We start from the raw sequence: 25,571 nt of genomic DNA, 5'->3' as shown, positions 1-25,571 counted from the left end.
TAACTATTCAAGTTATACCACTCAACAACAATTAAAGACCACGCTCAAAAAAATCAATCAATCAATATACAAATACAAACATAACTAATAAAATTATATATAAAAAATATTTTAGTAATATTAGAAAACAAATTAGTATATTAATTAAACAAATTTAACAACATTATAGCTTAAAAGACAGTAAAGCCAACATCAAATTCTTCATTTAAAAATGATGAAGCATTCCTTCATTTTGATTACAAGTGAACTAGAAATTAGAAAACATTTGCTTAGGTTAATATAATTTTATAAAATAAAAAATACAAAGTCATACCATCACAATAAGAAAAAATAAAAACCCTTAAAACTTCATCAAAACAAAGAATTTATCCAAAAAAAAAAAAAAAAAAAAAAAACCAAAAATTTATGTTTTTGGTAGGATCTCGTACGATTCTACGCAATCCTACATACGATCTTACCATTTTTACAATTTTAGTGCGATCTTAAATGTTTTGGTAAGGTGGCATTGTAAAATTGTGCAATTCTATAATCTAGATCACGATTTTGACAATCATAGTCATGATTACTATCAAAGTCCATTTTTTTTTAGTGAGTTCTAGTTAGTTCAATTGAAAAAGTTTTTGATTATTGAATAAAAAATTTGAGTTTCAATTTTTGCCTATACTAAAAACCGATTAAAATATTAGTTTGATAATAAAGAGTTACCATAAAAAACATACGTCATAGGTTAAAACTATCTTAAAAAAAAAAAAAATCCACTTATTTCTATATATCATTAATTGTTTAGACACTATTCGAACTGTCGACGTGTCCCTCTGTCTTTATTATTGTAATGATGGAAAACTGTATTGTTTAATAATACTTTCATTTTAATCAATAAAAAAGAAAAATAAATAAAAGATTGGTAAAAAATATGACTTTTTTTTATATCTTTAATTTTTTACCTTTATCATGCATGCTTGGATGTGCTTATAAGTTCACAAGTCTCGATGTTGCCCGTGTTGGGCATGAACACATGTCCAGAGATAAGTTAAAATAATAATGTACATTTACTGGTGAGATAAAAATGAAAGAAAATAGTTCTTATAGCCAATACAATTACGTGAGTCTAGCAGTAAAAGTTTGATAAAATAGGGCAAAGTGGGGATATATTCCTTTCAGTTAAACTTTTCAGTAAAATGCTTTCTGTTTAAAATTATTTAGGTATATGCCCCTATTTTAAACTCGATTTTTAGAAAATTGAGTTTCAATAAAAAACTTAATTTGGTGAAAATTGAGTTTCAATGAAAAACTTGATTTGGCAAAAACTGAGTTATAGGCAATCAAACTAAAAAAAAAAAAAACCCTTGATGGAACTTGAGTTTCATGCAGGTTTTTTCAAATAACTCAATTTTCGCCAGATCGAGTTTCAAAATAAAGACAAATTCCTAAATAGTTTTAAACAGAGATATTTTAGTAAAAAGTTTGGCTAAAATGGTAAAACCCAATTTTGACCTATAAAATAGCATGCTTTTAATAATGAACTACTGGTATAGCAATCCACGTCAGCAGTAAAAGGACAACAATGGAACTCGCATCTAGTGGCAAGTAACAGTGAATTAAAGCAACTTCAAATTGGAAGGAAGAGAAATAATACTCCTATGAGTCTAGCGATAAAAGATGTTCATAGGTTCAACAGAAAAATATCAACAAAAGATACAAGCCCAGCAGTTAGGATAATCGTAAATTAGTACAAGTTGCATAAAACTTTCGGTTCAAAGGGGGCAAACTTGAATGCGATTGTAGGGAGAGAATGTGACTAATTGTGCATGAGGATGAATTGGCCAATCCCCCTTGTTGGTCACTAGCTTGGAAGGATATGAGTCTCCTCAATGAGTGCTTTTTTTTTATTTGTTTAGAAGGGTTTATAGAGAAGTGAAGTGTGGAGTGAGTTTTTTTTTTTTTTGAGAATCCACCCCAAGAAGACGAGGGGGGAGGAAGATTCATTAAACCAATTCAGAAATATACACAGGAGCAATGTCTGGAGGAACATCCTCCATCCAGACATTAAAAGAGGGAAAATTACAAGCTCGTCTAGCAATCTTATGGGCTACTTTGTTCCCTTGTCTGCGGGTGTGACAAAAAATCACTTCACTAAAAGCTGAGGAAGCAATTTTGATGTCCCTAACGATATGGCCAAAGCTGGTAGAGGAGTAGCTTGTGCTATTCAGGGACTTAATCACCAGTTCTGAGTCACCTTCAACTATCACTTTGGCAAACTGAAGCTCCCTAGCTAAACAGATGGCATTGCGGGCTGCTAGCACTTCCACCATCTCTACCGAGGTAGGCAGTGGAATGATTTGTGATGAGGTAGCCATTGCTAGACCAAGGTCGTTTCTAATAATGACTCCCAATCCAACAGAGCCATCCTCCTTAAATAAAGCCCCATCGAAGTTGATTTTCACCCAGTTTTCAGGAGGTAGAGACCATTTGACAGGGATGGGAGGGGAGGAGGGGCCACGGGGGAAAGGATTAGCTTCCTAGAATTCCTGGAGAGAGTCACGGGCTAGGGAATTGATTCTTTGCAACGGAACAGTTGTTTCGCCAACTCGCAATCTGTTTCGATGGGCCCATATAAGTGAAGTGATGATTGCAAACAAATCAAAGAGGCTGCTCCTAGATTGGCATGCTTGAATAATATCCCGGAAATTAGAACAGTACCTGGTTTGCCTGGTTAGCCACGCGAAGTGGGTTACCCAAACCTCAGATAAGGCCGAACAAGACCAAAGGGCATGTAGGACCGATTCCTGCCCCAGACCACAGTTAGGACAGACCGGATCGCACAACACCATCCTTTTCACCAGATTTGCCTGAGTAGGCAGAGCATCTAGACCCGCCCGCCAAATTAAGGTTTTCACTCTATTTGGAACTTTCAAATTCCAGACCGCTTTCCAGATTTACTTAGACTGGGATATGTCCGAAGAACTTGGGTTTTCGCTAGCATCATGATCCATAAGAAGTCTATACCCTGTTTTGACCGAATATTCGCCATTGAAATTCAGAGGCCAATAGATTTTATCATCGCAATCCACCAAACTGAGAGGAATAGATTTAATTAATCCAGCTTTGTGAGGCAGGAAGAGATTGTCAATCACATCATGAAGCTAGCATCTTCTATTACCATTAATCAGAACTGATACCCTAGCATCATTGTTGAGAAAATCTGGGGGAGACAGTACTTGTTTAAGGTGCGGGTTAGGGAGCCAATTGTCCTGGTAGATATGGATCTTCGAGCCGTTACCCACTCTCCATTGCAATCCTTTACTTACCACATCCCGCCCCTTGAGAATGCTTTTCCAAGCATATGAGCTAGTCCCTGCCTTGGCATTGAGAGCCAGTCAATTGATTAGTTTGATTGACCAAAAATCTCAACAAGATGGAAATTAAGTGAAATGAGGTTTGCTATCCTAGATTGACATATGCCGAAAAATTGGTGCACACGTGGATCTGGCTGTTTTTATGGATTAGGCTAGCAATTGAATTTTGGACTAAAACTTGGGTTCTTTTTAGGTCATGAATTGAGCTTTTTGGACCATTGGATTTCACACACGATGTTAATTATTTTAATAGCAATTGGATTCTTTGTCATTGGGGTTGAGGTCCTTGGGTATAGAATAGAACAAAATAGGATGTCTACAATCATAGTTGTCAAAATCCCAATCTAAATCCTACGATTTTACAATCTCACCTACCTAAAATGATTTGAATCTTTCAAGGATCTTTGGAATTGTTCAGGATCGGTAGGATTGTACAATTCTAATGATCCCAAACGATCCTGATTTCTTGTAATTTTCTTTAACTTGACATAAGGCTGAGTTGGACCTAAATGAAAAATAATATCCCAATAGATCAAGTTTTGCTTTTCTAACGTAGAGAGATAGAGTGTTAGTTGGATCAAATGAAAAATAACATCTCAATAGAGTGTCACATTTTGAAATTTTTTGCTTCTTTTAAATGATGATTACAAATGGATATAGTAATGTATAATAATACATCAAAATCAAATGGATGCAAATTATGAATGAATGTATAATTTATGTGATTATCTAACATACCAATGTGTTTTTTTTCTCAAATAATGTAGGATTTTATGATCCACGATCTCACCTACCTCCTACGATTCTACGTATATAGGATCTCAATTTTGACAGCATTATCTACAACAATAACATAAATATAGGATTGCTCACATTGACATAATGATGACCATCGCGACCTTATTTTATAACTTTGGCTTTGCGTCGCGATTGCGCAAAGCATCAATGTTTAAAACATGGAGAGCCAAAAGAATCATAGATGATTTTAGGAGTTGCTTGTACTTGTGTGTGTGTGTGTGTGTGTGTGTGTGTGTGAGAGAGAGAGAGAGAGAGAGAGAGAGAGAGAGAGTTTTTATTTTTATTTATTTTTGTTTGTTAAATGTCAATAATTTTTTTTCATTATTGACATTTTTTTTGTTAAATAATTACTTTATTGATAGTCATCAGAGTACAAAAGAATGGAAGGTCTGGAATCATCTTTCTTTCCACAACCCAAACAACCAGGAGAGGGACATTAGAGATGGGTAATGGCCTTACCTAATTTACAAAAGTAGCCCAGTGGGGCTAAAAGATGGACTGAAGCATTGCCATCTCTGTATATAAAAGAAAAAGAAAATGCATCAAAACACTTAACAAGATCCAAAATATCTACAATCACCTTTGCAATACTCCAATGAGTCTTCATTCCTGCATTTCCCAAATGGACCTATCACATTCTAAACATCCCCTTCCACAATAATTTTAGAAATTCCTTTATTAATAGCTTTTCTGATGGCACAAAGTGTTGCCTTTACTTCACCCACCTCGGTCCTACTTGTTCAGCCCAAGCAAAAAACGATCCGAATCTTTCAAGGATCTTTGCAATTGTTTAGGATTGGTAGGATTGTACAATTCTGATGATCCCAAATGATCCTGATTTCTTGTAATTTTCTTTAACTTGACATAAGGTTTAGTTGGACCTAAATTAAAAATAATATCCTAAAAGATCAAGTTTTGCTTTTCTAATGTAGAGAGATAGAATGTCAATTGGACCAAATGAAAAATAACATCCCAATAGAGTGTCACGTTTTGAGATTTTTGGCCTATTTTAAATGATACTTACAAATGGATATAGTGATGTATAGTAATACATCAAATGGATGCAAATTATGAATGAATGTATAATTTATGTGATTATTTAACATACCAATGTGTGTGTGTGTGTGTGTGTGTTTTTTTTTTTCCTCAAATAATGTAGGATCTTATGATCTACGATTCCACCTATCTCCTATGATTCTACGTATATAGGATCTCGATTTTGACAGCATTATCTACAACAATAACATAAATATAGGATTGCTCACATTGGCATAATGATGACCATCGCGACCCTATTTTATAACTTTGGCTTTGCATTGCAATTGCGCAAAGCATCAATGTTTAAAACCTGGAGAGCTAAAAGAATAATAGATGATTTTAGGAGTTGCTTGTACTTGTGTGTGTGTGTGTGAGAGAGAGAGAGAGAGAGAGAGAGAGAGAGAGAGAGAGAGAGAGAGAGAGAGAGAGAGAGAGAATTTTTGTTTTTTTTTTTTTTGTTTGTTAAATGTCAATAATTTTTTTTTCATTATTGACAATTTTTTTTGCTAAATAATTACTATATTGATAGTCATCAAAGTACAAAAGAATGGAAGGTCTGGATTCATCTCTCTTTCCACAACCCGAACAACCAGGAGAGGGACATTAGAGATGGGTAATGGCTTTACCCAATTTACAAAAGCAACCTAATGGGGCTAAAAGATGGGTTGAAGCATTGCCCTCGCTGTATATAAAAGAAAAAGAAAACACATCAAAACACTTAACAAGATCTAAAATATCTGCAATCACCTTTGCAATACTCCAATGAGTCTTCATTCTTGCATTTCCCAAATGGACCTATTACATTCTAAACATCCCCTTCCACAATAATTTTAGAAATTCCTTTATTAATAGCTTTTCTGATGTCACAAAGTGCTGTCTTTACTTCACCCACCTCGGTCCAACTTGTTTAGCCCAAGCAAAAATCAAATCTCCTTTATTATCTATGCCCACTACAATTAAAGAAGTTTTCTCTTCTCTTGCATCAAAATTCAACTTAACCCACCCATCTGGGGGAGGCTTCCAAATTGCTTTCCTCATAGGACTATGTAGCCTGTCTTCCCCAAAAAAAAAAAAAAAAAAAAAAAAAAATCAAAATAACCCCCTAAAGAATCATAATACTAAATAGCATATACTTCTCCTAAAACCCATTTTATTGGTCAAATAATTTCTTTTCTGACCAACATTTTAAGTTGGGTAAAATACCCGAAAATATAGAAAGTATTTTAAAACATTTTATGTCCAAACAAAAACACAACTTTTTTTTTTTTTTTTTTGGTTGAGAAACTAAACAAAAACTGAAAAACACAACCTTATTAAAAGAAAAAGAAAAGGAAGGAATTTGGGCAGTCTAAAGTGGAAAAATCTCAAGTACGTATCCAGAAATAGAAGGAGCTAGCGTAGAGGAATAAAACCTAGCATAGTCTAGACTCTATATAGTATATTCCACAATCTTACAAGTTACAAGTGAGTGACAACTCATTTTTATATATCTCTCTCTCTCTTCTGCCTGTGAATATCTTACAAGTTACAATTCAACTCTTTCGCTGCAACTTCCGTTGTTGTATTGTAAGATATGACAGAAAAGGTCAAAGCCCTTTTGGTCTAATAAATCTTTTGGTAAGTTTATAACACAGCCTACTCATAAAACATCACCACCAAAAAAGAAACAAAAAAAAAAGAAAGAGTTGTGACACACTTGGCACTTTAGGAAAGATTATTAATATTTCATACTATATATACATCACTACCTAAACATAAAAAAAAAAAAATAATAATAATACTATTAAATTTACTAGTACCTTTTTCTCTGCTGCTTCCGTGAACTAAATTTAATGTAGACTTGGAGTCCGGATGAGAGAGAGAGAGAGAGAGACCTAAAGAGAGGTACAGTGGTCTGAAGAAAAAAAGGGTTGTTGTTACAATTCTGACTTTGACGACTTTTCTCCTTCTGCTTTGGTTGTTGTTGTTACCTTATATTACCTGATAGAACTGTAGAAGTGAAGATAAAAATTAAAAAAAAAAACACCAAAAGAAAGTTTGTGATTTTAGTTTAAGATTTGTGTCTTTGTTGAGGTACTTGTCGTTGAGGTATAGATCTCTCTTTTTCTTCCACTCACCTTCAAATCTACCTTTTTGTTTCAAAAAAATTCCAGAGAAAATCTTGGTTCTTTAACTTCTTCTAGTAGTCTTCTCTTTATGAGGAAATTTCTGGGTTTTTTTAATAAAAAATTTACATGTTGTTGTGCTTTGCAGATCTTTGATGGGTTTTGACTAAGTTATTGAGCTCTGCTTTGATCGGTCTTAGCTTCCTTACCAGGTTTGTGTTCTTACACTTTTTTACTTTTGGTATATGTAGATGCACAAGGCAAGTATTTTATTTTGGAATTTGTTGAAGTGAGATGGGGGTACTATTTTATTTTTGGAATGGAATTAGTGAATTTGTGTTCATCTAGCGGAAACTGGGTTAAATTAAAAATAATTAAGAAATTATATAGAAAATAGAAAAGGCTTTGTTATATGATCAGCAGGTATAAATTCTCACTTTGTTATATAGATAAAAATTTTATCTTTCATCTGGTTTTTATTTATTTTTTTGGTATGGGTTTGTGACATAATTAATTTAACAAAGTAAAGGAAATTACTTTAGTTTCTATTTCTAGATTTGGGTTTGGCTTGTCCTAATGGTTTTCCATGAACGACTTTCCTCAAACGCAGCCAGCTTTATGTCTCTGTTTAGATTTTCCTTTTCTTAAGAGGGATTGTATGCTTTACTGCAGAAAGTATTTCACTGTATAATTTGTTTTATTATATCTTTAGAGAGCAAGTTAAGAGTTTTTGATGAGCTCTTAAGATAGAATGTTACTTGGCTTAGTGAAACTGACTTATAGCTTTTTGGTAAAGCATGAAGTTAAGAACCTATAAAAGTTGTTAACAAATAAGGTTCGGCTATTTGGAATACTTTGTAGTCCATGTGAAGCTGCCTTTTTCTTTTTCTTTTCTTTTTTACTTTTGTTTCCTATTCTATTTTCTTGCTATCTTTATTTTTGTTGATGACATTTTTGGCAGGAACTGATGCACTTTTTGTTTATGGGCAGCTGTATGTACTTAATAAGTGGAATATAATTTATCAGAAAGTTTCGTGTGAGATATTTGATTTTACTGGTAGTGTGATCCACCTGTAGAATGTCGTTCCGTAGCATAGTACGTGATGTGAGGGATGGTTTTGGGAGCTTATCTAGACGGGGTTTTGAAGTCAGGCTAACTGGTCATCACAGAGGCAAATCTCATGGTTCATTACATGATTTGCAAGAACAGCCTATCATAATACAGAACAGTCGATGGGCTAGCCTACCTCCTGAGCTACTATTTGATGTAATTAGGAGGCTGGAAGAAAGTGAGAGTGTGTGGCCTTCTCGTAAGCATGTTGTTGCATGTGCAGCAGTTTGCCGTTCTTGGAGGACGATGTGCAAAGATATAGTGAAGAGTCCTGAGTTCTGTGGGAAGCTTACCTTCCCTGTGTCCCTGAAGCAGGTTGGTTCTGTTGTGTCATTTGTTTTATTGCATACTATTATTCGTTTATTAGTAGTTTTTTTCTTAACTCAAATTGGTAATGGAATTAAAGTTGCCAGGATTTTCTATCTGTTTCATTTATAGTGGTAATGCGTCTGCATTAAAACATTTGGACATCCTATAGGGTGCCACTGACTGTTTTTGATTGTTTGAATTTTCAGCCAGGGCCACGTGACGGAGCTATCCAGTGCTTCATAAAAAGGGATAAATCTAATTTAACATACCACCTTTTTCTGTGTCTTAGTCCTGGTAAGCATCCTTTCATAGTGTTAAGTTGCCTTTTTAATCTCTTTGAATTTCTTAGTTTGTGGTTCTATATTATTCATTGATATCCAGCAACAAAAAGGCATTTAATGTCTTTAAATTAAAGTATTTTCATTAATTTGGTAGTGTATTTCTTTTTGGAATGCATACATGAATCTAAAAGTATTTATACCAATTTTCTGCTTTGAAGAGTTGTAATTATTGTTATTATGATCATAAAAAATGTATTGGTAGTGTATGTGAATGATGCATACTGGGTTTCTTGTGAAAAGTTCACTATTGCACTGGCTGGTGCAATTCAATAATGTTGCTTGTTGTAGCCAAAGAAGAAAAATAACTAATATGCTTTGTTGAAGGCCAGTGCTTTGTAAATTCATGAATTAAAGGGTGTCTGATGTTTAAGTGCAAATAAGTTAGTAACTTCCCAATATGATGGTTCTTTTGGGATACCTGTCTTATGTCTATTTTAATACTCATAGAAGACACATTTTCATTTAGTTTGTGAAAACATTATGCTGAAAGTATATGTTTATAATTTATTCCTTTTCATGAGCACTCTCAGCCTCCCTATGATTAGAGGGCTTTTTAATTGTAAACAAGCAACTGAAAAGAGCTAGACTTGCCCTACCGTTCAGCTACGCTTTATTTGACGTAGTCCAAGCATTGTCAAATTTATACTTATGTTGGCTATAAAAAGCTTCTTTAGGTCTTCATAGTCCGATTCCATAGGTTTTGGTGTATTTAGGATGTCAATTCAGCTTGCCTTGGCTATGAAAGAGCTTAATTTTCAAGATATATGGAAATTTTGGAGTTTGATTCAAGTGCAAAATTCCATGTCAAATGCTCTTTGGTCAGCGAGGGAGAATTAAATCAGCAAATGGATAAAAATAAGTAAAATGTGCTGTAGCTGTTGAGTGAGGTATTAAAATGGTCCGTAAAATACTTGTGATGGCGTTTTGGCCAGCAAGTTTCACGCACCATTTGTGAGAAAAGTGAGTTTGACTTTACCTTTTATCATGCTTCTTTGGTTAGTCTGTAGACCTAAGTCAAGACTCAAGATTAACTAACATTTTTTTTTTCTTTATAATCTTGTTCTATTTATTCTTTATGAAAATCTATTCCATTTTATTTATTTATTTATTTTTTTATGTATTGTCCTGCCTGAATGGTTTGAACCAGTCTGTATATACTGTTTTCCTTGAATAAATTGGACATTTACTTATTCTCTTCTCCTGCAGCTTTGCTGGTTGAAAATGGAAAATTTCTTCTTTCGGCAAAGAGGACTCGAAGAACCACATGCACAGAATATGTTATCTCTATGGATGCTGATAACATATCTAGATCAAGTAGCACTTATATTGGCAAGCTGAGGTAGGCTCAATACCTATTTACATTTCTCTTCATAAACATACACAATGTGCACTAAGAAACATCCATATGGTTGTTACAAGTTATTAATATGTCATTTTATAAAATAGAGGATAGATATGGTGAGGATATGTTAATAAGTAGATTTTTATTTTTTATTTTTATTTTTTCATTATATTAAAAGCTATTTAGTGGTGTAACTCTTTTTTAACGTTATGCCACTCAATAAATTTTAGTAATATAAGTATATTGACGGGTTACTTTCACTCCATGCTTAAAACACAAATGAAGTTTTATGTTAACTGGATTCTATTTACTATTGGAAGCGTAAACTTGTGTTTTTTTTCTTTTAATATAAAAAATTTGAAAGTGCAAAATTTCTATAGATGGAGTAGATCTTAAATTTTTATCATTTTGATATTTGGCAAGCGTGGAGGATATGGAGAGACCATGTAATCCAATGGTGGATTTGTCAATATACTTTGTGTTAAAAGTTACTAAGTAGTGTAACATTGACAATAACATGTGTCCTTGAACCTTTTACAAGTTATTTACCGATATATATAGGTGTATTCCTATACTAATAGGTGTATTCAATAGGTGTATTCCTATACTTAATTCTGGACTAATAGGTGTATTCAATAGGGTATCATTCAATATATTCCTATACCAATAGGTGTATTCAATACTTAATTCTGGACTATCTAAAAAATGTAGGACGTGTTTCATAAATTCAAAATTATGTTCTTCCAAATTTTTGATACATTTGGCTTATTCTATATTGAGTTTGGGCATTGGTGTGATTGCAACCACCCTTGTCCAAGCAATGTGTCTAGGGTTCGAGTCTAGGAATCAGCCTCTCCATAATCGGGGATGAGGCCACCTCTTCTAGACCTCGCACAAGTGGGGGCCTTGTGCTTTGGGTACAACCTTTTTAACTTATTATGGATAAAGCTCCCTTGGTATCCATACTGGTTACATAGACATACAAACAGCGTAGTCTCACTAACATTGTTCTTTTCCATACTTTTGGGACCAGCGTTTAGAATAATATTCATTCTAGAAGAACTTTCTGTTTTACTCTTCAAAGAAGATTTTCTAGTTTAGGATGCTGTTGATGTTCTTCCATTTAGAGGAATGTTAATGGAAAGTAAGTAGTAAAATGCTAAAATACTCTTAGTGGAAAAAAGACTAATTACTTCAGAATGCAAATGTCATCCAGCCTTTTTGGAGAAATGACATGGTTTGCTTAAAAGAGGCATTCAAATTGAATATCTGTAATTCCCTCTTCATGAATCAAAAGAGGATCCACTATAAAGAGCACCATGGAGTGCCTCTTATACGTGGTAGGAGTCTTTATGACATGCTGAACAGTTGAGCTTACTACCTTGTCATGTTACACAATTAGTGGGATTCAAACCCCCAATTATTATTATATTTTTTCTGGGGACCTTCTCCCATGTGTCTGTTCCTCCATGTGCCTGTGCACATATCCTCATTTGAGGATCCTTAGGTTATATATTTAAAATGGTTGCCATTATGTTTTCTTTGTTATTCCAGCTAGGAAAAAAGGGGTTGTATATTTGCTAGAAGCTTTTATTGGTTCTTTTTCAGCATTTTTTTTCCCTTTTTCTTTCAAATTTTAATTTACTAAAACACGAGTACTTGGCTTCATGTTCCAGATCAAACTTTCTTGGCACAAAATTTATAATATATGATACGCAGCCTCCATACACTTCTGCCCACATCCCCCCTCCAGGGCGCTCAAGCCGCAGATTTTATTCCAAAAAAGTTTCCCCAAAAGTTCCAACAGGCAGCTACAACATTGCCCAGGTAACATATGAACTAAATGTGTTAGGCACGCGGGGCCCACGAAGGATGCACTGCATGATGCATTCTATCCCGGCCTCAGCACTTGATGCAGGCGGCAGTGTCCCTGGCCAGCCGGAGCTTCTTCCTCGCTCTCTTGAGGACTCATTCCGTAGCATCTCCTTCTCAAAGTCCCTTGATCACTCTGTTGATTTTAGCAGCGCACGATTTTCTGAAATTGGTGGACCCCAATATGATGATGAGGACGGCAAACTTAGACCCTTGGTTCTGAAAAATAAGCCCCCTAGATGGCATGAACAATTACAGTGTTGGTGCTTGAACTTCCGTGGGCGGGTAACAGTAGCATCTGTTAAAAACTTTCAGCTGATTGCTGCTACACAGCCAGCTGCTGGTGCACCAACACCATCTCAGCCTGCCCCACAAGAGCACGATAAGATAATTCTACAGTTTGGTAAAGTTGGTAAAGATATGTTCACCATGGATTATCGTTATCCTTTATCTGCATTTCAGGCTTTTGCAATTTGCTTGAGCAGCTTTGACACCAAATTGGCTTGTGAATAATAATTAAAAAAGGAAGCAAAAAACTGAAGGGTGGCAAGGATCAAAAAGCAGAGAAGTGAAATAACAATCTTTTTTCTCCTTTTCTCTTGGTGGTTCTTTGTATCTTTTCCTTTTGCTGTCATTAGGGTAGGAAATTGTTGTTAATGTTATTCTGTTGTTGTAAAACTCATTTGCAATTATGGTGCTATTCTGATAACTGGGCTTACTGCATTGTGAACTAAAAATTTTAGTACCTTCTTTTGTTTCATGCTCAATCAATTATGAATTTCAACGGCATATGATTTTGATTCATCTGGTTACTTTTGGTGCCTACTTAACACTATTTTTTTTTGTTGAGAAAACCTACTTAACACTATTTAAATGCTTCCCGAGGAATGTAGCCCCTCGACTTGTATTTTTAAGCTAATGTTCGAAAGTAGGAACAAAGGTAAAATATTTGGTTTCCTTTTCTTTCCTTTCCTCCCTGTAATGTAGAGACATGAATTTATAATCGTGTGCCTATGTACCCTAAACAACAGCAGAATTGGTGGTCATAGTGAGTATGGTAATAGATGGGGAGCAAGTGGCATAGACATGCAATGGTGTGATGTTGGTTGATTTCGTGACAATTCAATAATGATGGTTGGTCGATGAATAGGAATGATGTACTAATATGGTATAATTAATTTGATGCTTGAAAGGAATCTTGGATATTATTTTCCTTTTTCTTTTTCCTTCTAAATTTATTTTATTCAGGTCATACTTCACTATTCCTAATAATCACCTATTTTGCAATATTCCCAATTTCCCATGTGTCAAATATGATGATTAACTCCTAATTTGAAATAAGTATTGCAATATACCCCCACATTAGTGTCAATATTCCCAATTTCCCATGTGTGTCAATTATTTTTAAGCAAGTAATGACATAATTTGCTTTAATTTATTAGGGGATCCAAGATTCTAATAATTCTTTCCTATTGTTATAACTAATCAGCTATCCAATTATCCAAAAAAAAGAAAAAAAAAAGAAAAAAAGAAAAACACTTAAAAACAATGACATGACACATGCTGACATGCCACTTCAATAAGCCCCTGGTTCTCCCAATCAAACATGAACGAGATTGAGCTCGAGAATCTCATCAACGTTAACGTCTAATTAGTTCCACCAAGGTACTCCTAGTTTAATTGATTCCAATATTGAATGCCTCCATATAATCTTTCTTCTCTTTTGGTTTTACCTGGGCTAAGAAAATCCCTTTGTTTAACCCATTTTTCTTTGAAATTATATTGAGTTAAAATTGATTGGCTGGTGTGGTTGTTTTGGGTATGTGTTTGACCATCGGTAGCATTGTGGTTTTGGGAATTATTGATGAGGCTACATTGGCTTTAGGGCTGTGGATAATTGATTTGTGGAGGATTTGTAGTATAATGGTAGACATAATATTGGGGTGAACCCATTATTTTATAGTGAAATTGTGAGTTTAATTCGTGATTTCACTCCAAAAAGGTAACATACTTGTTATCAGTATAAGTCTGTAAGATACAACAATGAAATACAAGTAAAATTATTAAATACGTTTCATTTAAGACAAAACAATCGAAATTTATTGTAATAAAAGAAAACACCACCTTCCACCTTAGCCTAAATTTCAGACCATTTTGGCCGGTTCCATCCATTCTGGTCAATTTTGAGAAATTTCATTACGCATTTCAAGACCTTTTTCCTTCTCCCGTTTACTTCTCTTAAACTCTGCATTTCTTTTCCCCTTTTCAAATCCAATCTCACACTCTTTCTCACACACTCTCTCTTTATCTTTCATTCCAACAAAGCCTTGTGAGGAAGACCCATTGTTGCTTGCCCTTGATTGTCATCTTGAGGAAGACCTATTTCGCTATTGTGAGAAGTTCCATATTTGATTCTCTTTATTGTGAGTTGGTTTCTTGTGATTTTAGGAGGTAAATTCCATAATCTAGTTTCTACTAAATCTAATAAGATTTGAGGGTTGATTAATGTGCTATTGATATATGTTTATGTTTAGGTTTGGTTTGGTTTTTTTTTTTTTTGGTTGACCTTGAAATGGTTTTGTTAAGGTTTGGTATTTCACTATTTTATCTGTGTGTGGGGGGGTTGGGCTGTTTGGGGTTTTGGGTTTAAACCTTGAGTTATTGTGTGACAATTGCTGAGGTTTTTGTGTTGAATTTGCATTTGAGTAATTGAGTTAAGAGTTAGAGTTTATACAAAGTTATAAAATATAGGTATATTTATTTTGTGCTACATAATATGTGTGTGTATTAAAATTAATTATAAGTTATAACCTTGAAATGGTATGTTGAAACAAATGGGTTCAGAAATATGTCATTTCAATGCATTGATTGGAATAGCCATTGGAACAAAATTGACAACTTTAGGGAATAAGACCATATATGCACGATTTAAAAAACGGATCGGGTCAACTAGTTCAAGCAGTCGAATCAAGAATCGTACCATGGTTTTAAAAATCGGACCCGGGCAAAACTAGATTTGCCTCCGATTCCCAGTTTTATCTGTTTTTTGACTGGTTTTTAGTGTTTTTTTTGGATCGGACTAGTGGCTGGTTCTTAGTTCAACCGATCAAACTGGCTGGTCCGGTTTTTAAAACCATTAATCATACATAGAACCAGTTTGGTGAAAACTAGTAAATAACTGGTCAAAATCGAAAAAACTGGTCAAGAAGTAGAAAAGACTGGGAACGGATCCCTATTTCGGTTCTTTGACTGTTCCGATTTTTGAAACCATGCATAACCTAAAAAATTAATTTTTTTTAGAAAGACAAGAAGAGTACTACATGTGATGGACGAACCGACAATGCTATTTCTTTTTGTGACCTCTTTCACTCTTTAGGACACATTGAATTCTTGCAAAATTAAGTGCAAATGGTAGAATCAAATATTAAATAAAGAATTTTAAAATGGGGGGAGGGAGAGCGTTATTAGGATGAGGGACCACTAAAAAAGCTTTCGTTAAATAAAGGAAAGCAGCAAGTTAGGGGTATAAATGAAATAAACACGTGCGATCCACATAAGGAACCGAAAAGAATTCAAAGGTATATTAGAAATATTTGCAAATATCAACACTTTGGAGGGCAAAAAGTCAATGCACGCGTTTTATTATTATTATTATTTTTTTAATTTCATATTTTGATTTATTTTTGGGTTTTGATTAAGTCCAATATTTCTGGTCTTTTGACTCTGGGTTCGACCAAGTCGAGGGGCTCATGTCCTTCGCTTGGGTTTGGAGATCCAACGTTGGCTGTATAAGTTCAAGTTGCTGCTGTATGTATTTTAGTATTTAGACTTTTCTTTTTTCTTTCTCTTCCTTCTAAAAAGCTCTTTATATGTGTTTGATTCTCTGCACTTCTATGTTTTATTCTGAACCGTAATACTTTGACATGAAGTAAGGTATAAAGGTACTATCTTTTGTTGTTGTTTTTTTTAATGCTCTATTTTTACTGTTGGCTTCCAATCTTTATCTGGGTTTTGAGAATTTTTGTGGATCTGGGTGTTAGGAATTGTGGGTTTTGGATTTGCATATCTGGGTATTGAGATTTTTGGGATTTTAGGATCTGGGTTTGATATAACTGCTTTTACGTTTTGTTGGGTTTTTTTTTTTATTTTTTATTTTTTATTTTTATTTTTATTTAATTTTTTGAGATTTATAGATTTGGGTTGTAAAAAGTTTCTGCATTTCAGCTTTTGAACCTATATAAATTGTTTAGGTGGGTTTGAAAATTTTGTGGATATTGGGTGTGGATTCGTAAATGAAACTGAATTACAAATGGGGTTCTTTTGATTTTGTGAATTTTTGTTGTTTTGAGTTTGATGAGTACAGCTGAATTGCAGATAGGTTTTTGTTGATTTGGTGGATTTGTTGGTACTGAGTTGTTGGGATTTGCTGAATTGCAGATGAGGTTCTGTTGATTTTGTGTATTGTGTGCTCTTGGGTATCCTGAGGGTGGTGTCTTTTGAATCTTGTGACTATGCCCTCTACTGATAATCAAGGTTCTTCATCGCCTTCGGCACCAATTGGCCGTTCAATTTGGAGTCTAAGGCGAGAACAGGTTAATTCCATTGATGTTAATCATGAGTCTAGTGCCCTGGAATCAGAGCTTGAATTGTTCCAAAAACAAGTTACAGACCGTTTCCATGGCTTGTCAGCTGTTAGTGCTGATGAGTTGCTCTCAATTGTGTGGATTAGGAAGCTTTTGGATGTGTTTGTTAGCTGCCAGGAGGAATTCAGGGTTATTCTACTGAACAACAAAGCATCAGTCTCTAAACCACCTTTGGACCGATCGGTTGCTGAATTCTTTGAAAGGAGTGTGAAGGCACTTGATATCTGTAATGCAATTCGTGATGGGATTGAGAAGATTCGACTGTGGCAGAAGCATTTGGAGATTATTTTGTGTTCTTTGGAATCTGGCCAGAGGGCATTGGGTGAAGGCCAGTTCCGTCGAGCAAGAAAGGCTTTGATGGATCTGGCACTTACAATGCTTGATGAGAAAGACTCTGGGTCAGTGTTTTCGCACAGGAACAGGTCATTTGGGCGTTATAACACTAAGCATCATCATCAGTCCTCAGGGGGGTCCTCAGGGGGGCATTCTCGTTCTCATTCATGGAGTGTGTCTCGTACTTGGTCTGCAGCTAAGCAACTGCAGTCAATTGCAAACAACTTGATCCCGCCTCGTGGGAATGAGATTGTGGCTACTAGTGGGCTTGTAGTCCCTGTTTTTACCATCAGCTCTGTTCTTATGTTCGTTTTGTGGGTTCTTGTTGCTGCAATTCCATGTCAAGATCGGAGTCTCAATATTCATTTTTCATTCCCACGGCAATTCTCTTGGGGCACTCCACTGCACTTGCTTTATGAGCGCATCATAGAGGAATCTAAGAAGCGAGAGCGCCGGAACTCTAATGGGTTATTGAAGGAGATTTATCAGGTTGAGAGATGTGCACGCCACATGACTGACTTGGTAGAAGCAGTTCAGTTTCCATTGGCAGAGGAACAGAAAATGGAAGTTGAGCAGGAGGTGCAGGAGTTGTCACTAATTTGTGAAGCTTTTAAAAATGGATTGGATCCGTTGGAGCGCCAAGTGAGGGAAGTGTTTCACAGGATTATGAAATGCCGGAATGAGGGTCTCGAATTCTTGGGTAAAACAAACAGTCTGGAGTAACTGAGAATGGTTAATTACCGGTGAGAATCAAATGTAAACATTTGCGAGTATGTTTTTTATATATTGTCTGCCGTTTGCAAGGAGGAAGAATGACTTGAGGTGTTCAGCAGCAATAAATGGTTAAACAGGTAGCTATCTTGTATTTATCTCTATACTTGCTGTATAGAACATAGTATTTGTATAAGATCTTTTTGCTATATGGTGGTGCTTTAGAACTTTTTACAGTTTCTTTTTATCACATCTGTTGGTAACTCACATTCATTTTGAGAAAGTATGTTAAACTTCTAACCAGTCATTTTTGTAATACACCTTTTTTTTTTTGGGTTGCAATCTACTTATGTTTGAGTATTGTCTGAAATCTGAAATTGCTTCTCACTAACTTGACAGCACTTCTCTGGATAATATGCATATGCAATAAAAGGATAGTGTTTAAGTTGACAAGCAGTCTTTTTAATAGTGGTGGCTATGGCAACTTGCCAAAGACAACGACAACAAAAAAAAAAAAGTTGCCATGGGAGATGGCAAAAAAGAGGTCATGGAACCTCTTTTATGAACAAAATCAGTTTACATTAAGAAACAATGTTGCCATTGAATGGACTTGGGTTCGTTAATTTGAAATAGGCTTACAGTGAATGAATTTGGAGGTTATGTTGACAGATGTCACCAAAATTTCTACTTTGAGATAATGTGTTTCATGTGAGAAATTTTTATATGATTTATATTTATATAAATAGTTTTTTTTTTTTTTTTGAGAAAGAAACTGACTTATTTTATTTAACTTGAAACAATTACATTCAAATCTAAAATCAAAGTAATATGGGATGAGACATTTTCCATCCATACTTGTAAATTTGGTATGCGTAAAGCAATTTTTGCCAGACTATGAGCAATCCTATTGCTGTTTCTCTTAACATGAGAAAACACCAATTGTTCAAAACTACTAGCAACCCATTTCACATCGTCTACCAGCAGACCTGTTGGAGAAAGGCAATCCTCTGTTGATTTCAATGCTTTGATTAGACCAAGAGAATCACCTTCAAGAATCGCTTTTCGAAAGCCCAAATCACACGCAAGAGTGACTGCCTTCAGAGCAGCCAGTGCCTCAACCTCGTCAGGTTTGTATGCTTGGTGAAGTTTTTCTGAACAGGAAGCCAGCACAGCTCCGTTATTGTCCCTGATTACCACTCCAACTTCGGACTGATTTAATTCACTGAAAACAGCTCTGTCAAAATTTATTTTCACCAAACCACCTTGCAGACATGACCATCTAGAGCCTCCAATATTGCTGTCCGTGACCTGCACTTCATAATTCTGCCGATCAGCTCTAAACTGAGTCAGTTTTTGCTTCGCTTGTTCTGCCAATTGATGGAGCGGAACAGCTTGTTGGGTGACACGTACTTTGTTTCTTTGAGTCCACACCATCCAAGCCATATAAGCAAATAACTCAAGTGGTTTTCCTTCTGCAATCAGCCATGACAGAAGCTCCTTCACATCTGTAAACTCCACCTCAGACCTGAAACACCACTCTTCACCCACACCCCGTTTACTTGTCTCTTTCCCTTTATCATTATTAATACAATTTCTATACTTTGTTAAAAGAAAAAAAAAAGTAGTATGTCTGTTGCTGTATATTTAAATAAAATGCATAAAATGTCTACCTATAAAAAAAATGGTAAGAGGACTGTACTTGATACTTACAGCAGAGTCTACATTAAAAGAAAAATGTGCATCCTTTCTTAAGAAAACAACAGAAAAATACATATTTTAGATTTCATGATGGAAATAATGGTGCAGGCTTTATGAATCATGATCTTAGAAATGCTCTGTTGTTCTGTTAGAGCCAATATGCTGGGTATGGACCTTCAAAGCATGTTTAGGCTCTGAATTTGGTTCATTTACAATTGCCATTTTAGTACTGACTTTTGATGCTAATGGGGCTCCTTAATCAATATTGAAGCTATAGAAATTTTATAAATTTGAACTTTTCAATTCGCACACATCTTTGATCTGAAACCGTTCACCTAGGCAATCGGGCATGGTTAAGTGAAAGTGCGGATGGCGTCACCATTTCATTACATTCTATCATTTTTCTTTTGGGTGGCGAGGCTTTGCTTGTTTAAGGGTTCTTGTTTGTATATGTCAATATTTTATGAGAAATGCTGTGTTTATAATATTTTTACAATATTTTCATAATAAATTTCAAGTGACAGGTGTTATTGGCTGTTACTAATGGGAAAATAAAGTAATTTCAGTTGATGAGATCAAATTAGAAAAGTAATTTCAGGTGATGAGATCAAATTAGAACAAGTAATACTTAAGATTTGTTGTGAAAATGGTTGTAGACGTAACATTTTTCGTATTTTATTTCCATTTGCAGTTCACACAACGTGCTGTCAGTTGTCATTACATCTATAGAAAAATATGCATAAAAAATGATTGGCAATGTAATTTTTAATCCTATAACGACGTGATGAGGTATTTTATCCAGCTCCAGCGCACTGGATGCTACATGGACTATTAATATATATATATTTATATATATATAAATATAAAGAAAAATTCTAAGACCTTATAAAATGGCACAACTTGTGCTATAATTGTCCATATGACAGACTGTGAATAGTAGAGAAAAAGTTGTGTCTTTATGTAAAAGTGACATGCATCCAATTACAATCTGACACGTAAGATAATTGTGGTAAAAGTTGTGACAATTTATATGATACTAGAACTACTCATTTTATAAGCCCAAATAAACAGCAACATCTAAAATAAGTTATATATCACACATGACACAATAAAGAAAAGAAAAATAAATAAATAAAGAAGTCTAATTTGCCAGAGCAGAGTTGTAATCACGAGATTGGCATCATGTTCATCAGCAGTCAGCATAAAATTGCTTTATCTCTAGGAATGTTTTAATTTTAGGTATAACAAATTCCCCTACCATTATTCCATAAGAAAAGGGCTAGATTGGACTAGATTTCAAGTGGTAGGATGTAGATTACCATATCAACCATTATTTAAAAGATGTATTGGACTTTTAGAACTTAAAAGCCTCAAATTCATGCCTTGAAAATTGAAATACACACCAAAGTTCCGAAACATCATTGATACAAATTCCAATATTGAGAGAAAAGCTCCAAGCTATACACCACAATCCAACCTCCCTTCTCTCTTAAGCAATCTGTCCCTTCTCTCTTAAGCAAAGTCTCAACCTGTTTTGTAATTGTAACTAAAGTTTTGTTGTTGGATTGCAGATTTATGAATTCCAATCCCCCTTATTCAACCACCTACTATTACTAATCTTTTAGGAAATTAAAAGAAAAAAAAAAATTTTTTTAGGCAATTTTTTTTTTTTTAAGAATCATTGTTGATTTGGTCTTTATATTTTGGTAGCAATTAATTTGTTATTTTTAACTTGTAATCAATTTTCATGACAGTATGAACTAAATTGATTATAAGTTGAAAATAACAAAAATCAAACCGGCAGTTATAAAAATATATCCAAATTAACAGTGACTTTAAAATATAGAAATTAAAATGATATTTTTTGCCTTATTTTTAATACCCAACTTCAATTTTACTAAAAGGCAATTGCGTACAATTCCATGCACTATATTATAATAGAGGACTAACTCTAATATACATTTCCAATAAAGGTACGACGTCAAAATCTTTTTGCTTCACAAGTGATATAACTATTTATTTATTTATTATCTCCACCATCAAAGGTACCCCTCTCTCTCTCTCTCTCTCTCTCTCTCTCTCATTTGCGATTTATTTCTAATCTCATTTTCTGAATTTGTTTAATGTTTTTTTTTCATGAATTGCTTTCTTCATATAGAGATTTTATGATTTTGAGGCCAAAGATTGATTGATTTATTTTATTTGTTAAGAATGGTTGATATTATTTTGAGATTAATGCCAATTTTTATTCTTTTATCTTTAATAGGTTTTGAATCTGTTAAATTTCAATTACCATGTGATTTCAATTTTATTATTCCATTTTTGTGGGTGCAAGAATAACTTCCCAAATAATGGTTACATATTATTTTATGGACAAAATTTAAGTACAGTAATTTATGTGCTATTTCTTAAGTTTCCCCCCTTAAGATTCAATTATGTGGCTACTTAACTAAAAAAATACTTCCATCCCATGAAAAAAAAATCATATGACAGAATTTTAAAAGGGAACCTAAAGAACAACACCTAAGTACTGTACCTAAATTTTGCTCTTATTTTATATATTTTTATTGAGACCCACCATATGATTTAAGATATATATAAACATATATTGTTTCATTTTTTTTAGCGCAATGTTTCATTTTCTTGGTTCTTTACATTTCATCTTTCTATTTGATTAATATTTTTACTTAGCACTTTATTTACTTTGTTATTTGTTCTAATAAATAATAAAAATACAATAGCTATATTGATATTGTAATCTTCTAAAGTTTCTAAGGTAGAACTTTTGGTATACTTAATATCATTAAAAAATTTGGTTAATAAAGTAGAACTTTTGGTATATTTAATATCATGTAATGATTGGTTAATGACAATCTATTGTAATGGAAATTATATTTTACTACCGTAAGACCACAATTTGTTTCCTAAGCCCAAAAGATTAAAAGATCTAGGCTCAAAGAGCCCAATACAATGAATTTGTAGAGAGTGGGTTAGAAAACTAGGTTTTAATGAGTTGGATAACAATTATAGTGGATCCAGATGATAAGAAAGTAAAGATAGACTGGTTTTATCTAAAGAAAATTGTCTTCGGCACAATTCGAGGAGATCAATTCTTGTATATATCTTTTTTGAATTTGGTTACTGTAAGGACTCAATTTGTAACGACCCAAAATGATATTGGGTTCACACGTAAAAAAAGGTCCAAACAATATCATTTGTAGAGCGTGGGTTTGAAAGGCTAAGCCTTGGTCATCGGGCGGTGGTTAATCGTGGTGTTCATACAGAATTAAACCGTGTTCGCTCGAGGAGTCTTTCTCCTTGAGGCGGTCTGGGAGGTTCTGGTTTTTGGCCTTTTTTCCCAGCCCCTTCTCCGGATTGCTTGCTTCTACTTTTATATTAGCCTGTATCCCTTATCCTACGTCCACGTGTAGGATCGACTTTCCAAGACTGATACTTGTCCCATCAGCCCATACCCAAAGTGGTTAGGGGGTGGTTGTAAAAGCTGAAGAGCATGGCTCTGTCAGGTGCAGAGTATTCAATGGCAGTAATGATAGCTTTCCCTTTGTCCTTGGTCGTTATACTATCCAGCGTCCCCTTCTCTATTGACAGAGATATTTTAGATTTTTTCCAAAACTATTCCTATACCGTTCTTGCCTTTTCTTTCAAGGGGACCTCGGATATGGCGAGGACAGAATTATCCTCGACTATGTCTCAAGACTACTTGGACTTTTATTACACGTCCTCGGCTATACCCCTCCTCGGCTCGGGCCTTGGGCCCCAATGTAAAAATGGGCCAAGACCACAAATTCTTGGGCCCCATAATAGCCCCTCAAAATCCTGCTGTCCGACCTCTTAGTCGGAGAGGAGGGTTTTGGCGATGCCTAGCCTTTATTACAATTCGTTCAGCTCTAACCTTCATTAGTGTTGGTGTCCCTTCATCTATTTAGTAAATGCGCTGGGTTACGAGACATTCGTCTAGATTTTCACACTGGGCGCTCCTATCGTTTCAGTGTACGAGGCGCATCTTTAATAGATTTACACTACGAGGCCGATCAAATCTGACGGTTATAGATGACATTGGGGAGTTGAACAGACGCTACCTCATTTGCAGATCTTCTTGGAAATCTGTACGGATTAAATACCACTGAATTTACCTTCCATATAAGAAGCCAGACGAGAGGGTACTCCCTTCGTGTAAAGACTCTTTAACCTTCCTAAAGCCTCAAACCTTAAGCTGTGCTCAAAGTCTTCCTTATCAGCATAGCCAAAGCTTACAGTGTGACACGTTTGAAGAAAAAGCGGGGATGAAAAGATCACATCCTTCTCAGAAGCGTTATGTCCCTCCGAAACTTAAGATGGCTCGGTCAGGGCAGGGTTGGCAGAGACTCAGGATGCTTCCCATCCTCCTTCAGCCAAAATTCGAAGCAGGTGCTAGTCGCATCAAGCTTTTGATGCGATTGAGCTGGGGTTATCCATTATCAGTACCAGCCGCTCTCTTATGAGCATAGCTAATATGGCACCAGCGTGTTAGGAGTCAGGGCTGACGCAGGGACTAAGTATCCCTGCTTCTTCCTCTGTTCCTTCACTGATGCCTCCTTTTGCCTCCCCTTCTTCTTCTTTCCCATCACCAGATCCATCCTGGTGCTTTTCCTTCTTCCTCTTCTTCTCCTCATCCATCAAAAGAGGTCCTCCTCTCAATATGGTAGCTACTAGAGCAGAATTCAGCAAGACTTCTTATTTTTGTTGCTCTTTTTTTTTTTTTTTTAATTATTTTTTTATTCTAGTTCTTGTAATTTGTTTCCTATATAGGCTTGTTTAAGCCCTTCATTGTACGCTGTACTACTTCTTTACATTAATAAAAGTTTCCATTGTTTTATTCTATGTATTCTTTCTTTCTTGCAATGGTTATGCCGTGAATGGACGTACGACCGTATGACTTTTTTTCATTTTTATACTTTGAACGATGCTTAGGGCCGAAATCCCTATTAATAAAAAGACCTTACTCTGCACTTATTGAAACTATCCAGCATAATAATGCCGATTTGAACAAATGATACTTAGGGCAGAAACCCTTACAAAGAAAAAAAGAAAAATGTGTTATTATGAGCTTATTAGAGCTGTCTGGCATAAAAATGCCGACCTAAGAAAACGATACTTAGGCCCGAAACCCTTACTAAGAAAAAAGATGTTATTATGAACTTATTGAAGCTATCTTGCACAATAAGACCGACCTGAAAAAGGGTTGTATACCCCAAACTGAACGAGATGATGGCTGAATGCTCGGTGCTGTGTAGGAAATAATCATCCGAGGAAATGTAACCCAAAATGAACAGCCCCTGCGGGTCGCTGAGTAATAAGGCGTTTCGCCATCTTCCTAATGACCTTCATAGCCTTAGTCTTTTCCAGTATTTGGTTCGAGGACTGAGCGACTTAGAATTCTCCTTAAGTAGCTGATTTTTGAGTCGGAGGACCATGTAATACCTTGGTTCTGTCCAAAACTTAGCTTTTTTAAGTAGTTGGTTTCCCCATAGGTTTGAGTTTGAGGACTATGCAATACCTTGGTTCTGTCAAAAACTTGATTTTTTAAGTAGTTGGTTTCCTCATAGGTTTGAGTCCGAGGACCATGCAATAACTTGGTTCTGTCCAAAACTTGATTTTTAAATAGTTGGTTTCCCCATAGGTTTGAGTTCGAGGACCATGCAATACTTTGGTTCTGTCCAAAACTTGATTTTTAAGTAGTTGGTTTCCCTATAGGTTTGAGTCCGAGGACCATGCAATACCTTGGTTCTGTCCAAAACTTGATTTTTTAAGTAGTTGGTTTCCTTATAGGTTTGAGTCCGAGGACCATGCAATACCTTGGTTTTGTCCAAAACTTGATTTTTTAAGTAGTTGGTTTCCCCATAGGTTTGAGTCC

The 25,571-nt window shown here is 35.1% G+C and overlaps 2 protein-coding genes across 6 annotated transcripts; both read left to right on the top strand.

The window, feature by feature from the left end:
• The first annotated feature begins 7,011 nt into the window (after positions 1-7,011).
• Positions 7,012-13,076, top strand: LOC126704614 (tubby-like F-box protein 8). 3 transcript variants are annotated; one of them, XM_050403646.1, is made up of 6 exons: positions 7,012-7,280; positions 7,446-7,509; positions 8,288-8,723; positions 8,924-9,011; positions 10,265-10,397; positions 12,077-13,076. In XM_050403646.1, exons 3-6 carry the CDS (start codon positions 8,376-8,378, stop codon positions 12,783-12,785), a joined length of 1,278 nt encoding a protein of 425 aa, XP_050259603.1. In that variant the 5' UTR covers positions 7,012-7,280; positions 7,446-7,509; positions 8,288-8,375; the 3' UTR covers positions 12,786-13,076. The 3 variants fall into 3 exon arrangements, with proteins under 3 accessions (XP_050259603.1, XP_050259605.1, XP_050259604.1); XM_050403648.1 differs by having other exon boundaries at positions 8,259-8,723; XM_050403647.1 differs by having other exon boundaries at positions 7,052-7,076.
• A 2,841-nt stretch (positions 13,077-15,917) lies between these two features.
• LOC126705375 (protein ROH1-like) lies at positions 15,918-18,262 on the top strand. 3 transcript variants are annotated; one of them, XM_050404352.1, is made up of 2 exons: positions 15,918-16,079; positions 16,710-18,262. In XM_050404352.1, the coding sequence occupies exon 2, from the start codon at positions 16,784-16,786 to the stop codon at positions 17,969-17,971; it is 1,188 nt and encodes a 395-aa protein (XP_050260309.1). In that variant the 5' UTR covers positions 15,918-16,079; positions 16,710-16,783; the 3' UTR covers positions 17,972-18,262. The 3 variants fall into 3 exon arrangements, with proteins under 3 accessions (XP_050260309.1, XP_050260310.1, XP_050260311.1); XM_050404353.1 differs by having other exon boundaries at positions 15,984-16,205; XM_050404354.1 differs by having other exon boundaries at positions 16,065-16,213.
• The last annotated feature ends 7,309 nt before the right edge of the window (positions 18,263-25,571 follow it).

This window comes from Quercus robur, chromosome 11 (assembly GCF_932294415.1).
Source record: "Quercus robur chromosome 11, dhQueRobu3.1, whole genome shotgun sequence".
Taxonomy (NCBI): Eukaryota; Viridiplantae; Streptophyta; class Magnoliopsida; order Fagales; family Fagaceae; genus Quercus; species Quercus robur.
This window is presented reverse-complemented; position numbering and strand designations above follow the sequence as displayed.

What these genes read in the sequence shown, in the direction of transcription:
- LOC126704614 (XM_050403646.1), top strand. Translation starts at nt 8,376, where the DNA reads ATGTCGTTCCGTAGCATAGTACGTGATGTGAGGGATGGTTTTGGGAGC. An exon ending in TCCCTGTGTCCCTGAAGCAG is followed by an intron (nt 8,724 to 8,923) that starts GTTGGTTCTGTT and finishes TTGAATTTTCAG; the next exon opens with CCAGGGCCACGTGACGGAGC. An exon ending in TTTTCTGTGTCTTAGTCCTG is followed by an intron (nt 9,012 to 10,264) that starts GTAAGCATCCTT and finishes CTTCTCCTGCAG; the next exon opens with CTTTGCTGGTTGAAAATGGA.
- LOC126705375 (XM_050404352.1), top strand. Translation starts at nt 16,784, where the DNA reads ATGCCCTCTACTGATAATCAAGGTTCTTCATCGCCTTCGGCACCAATT.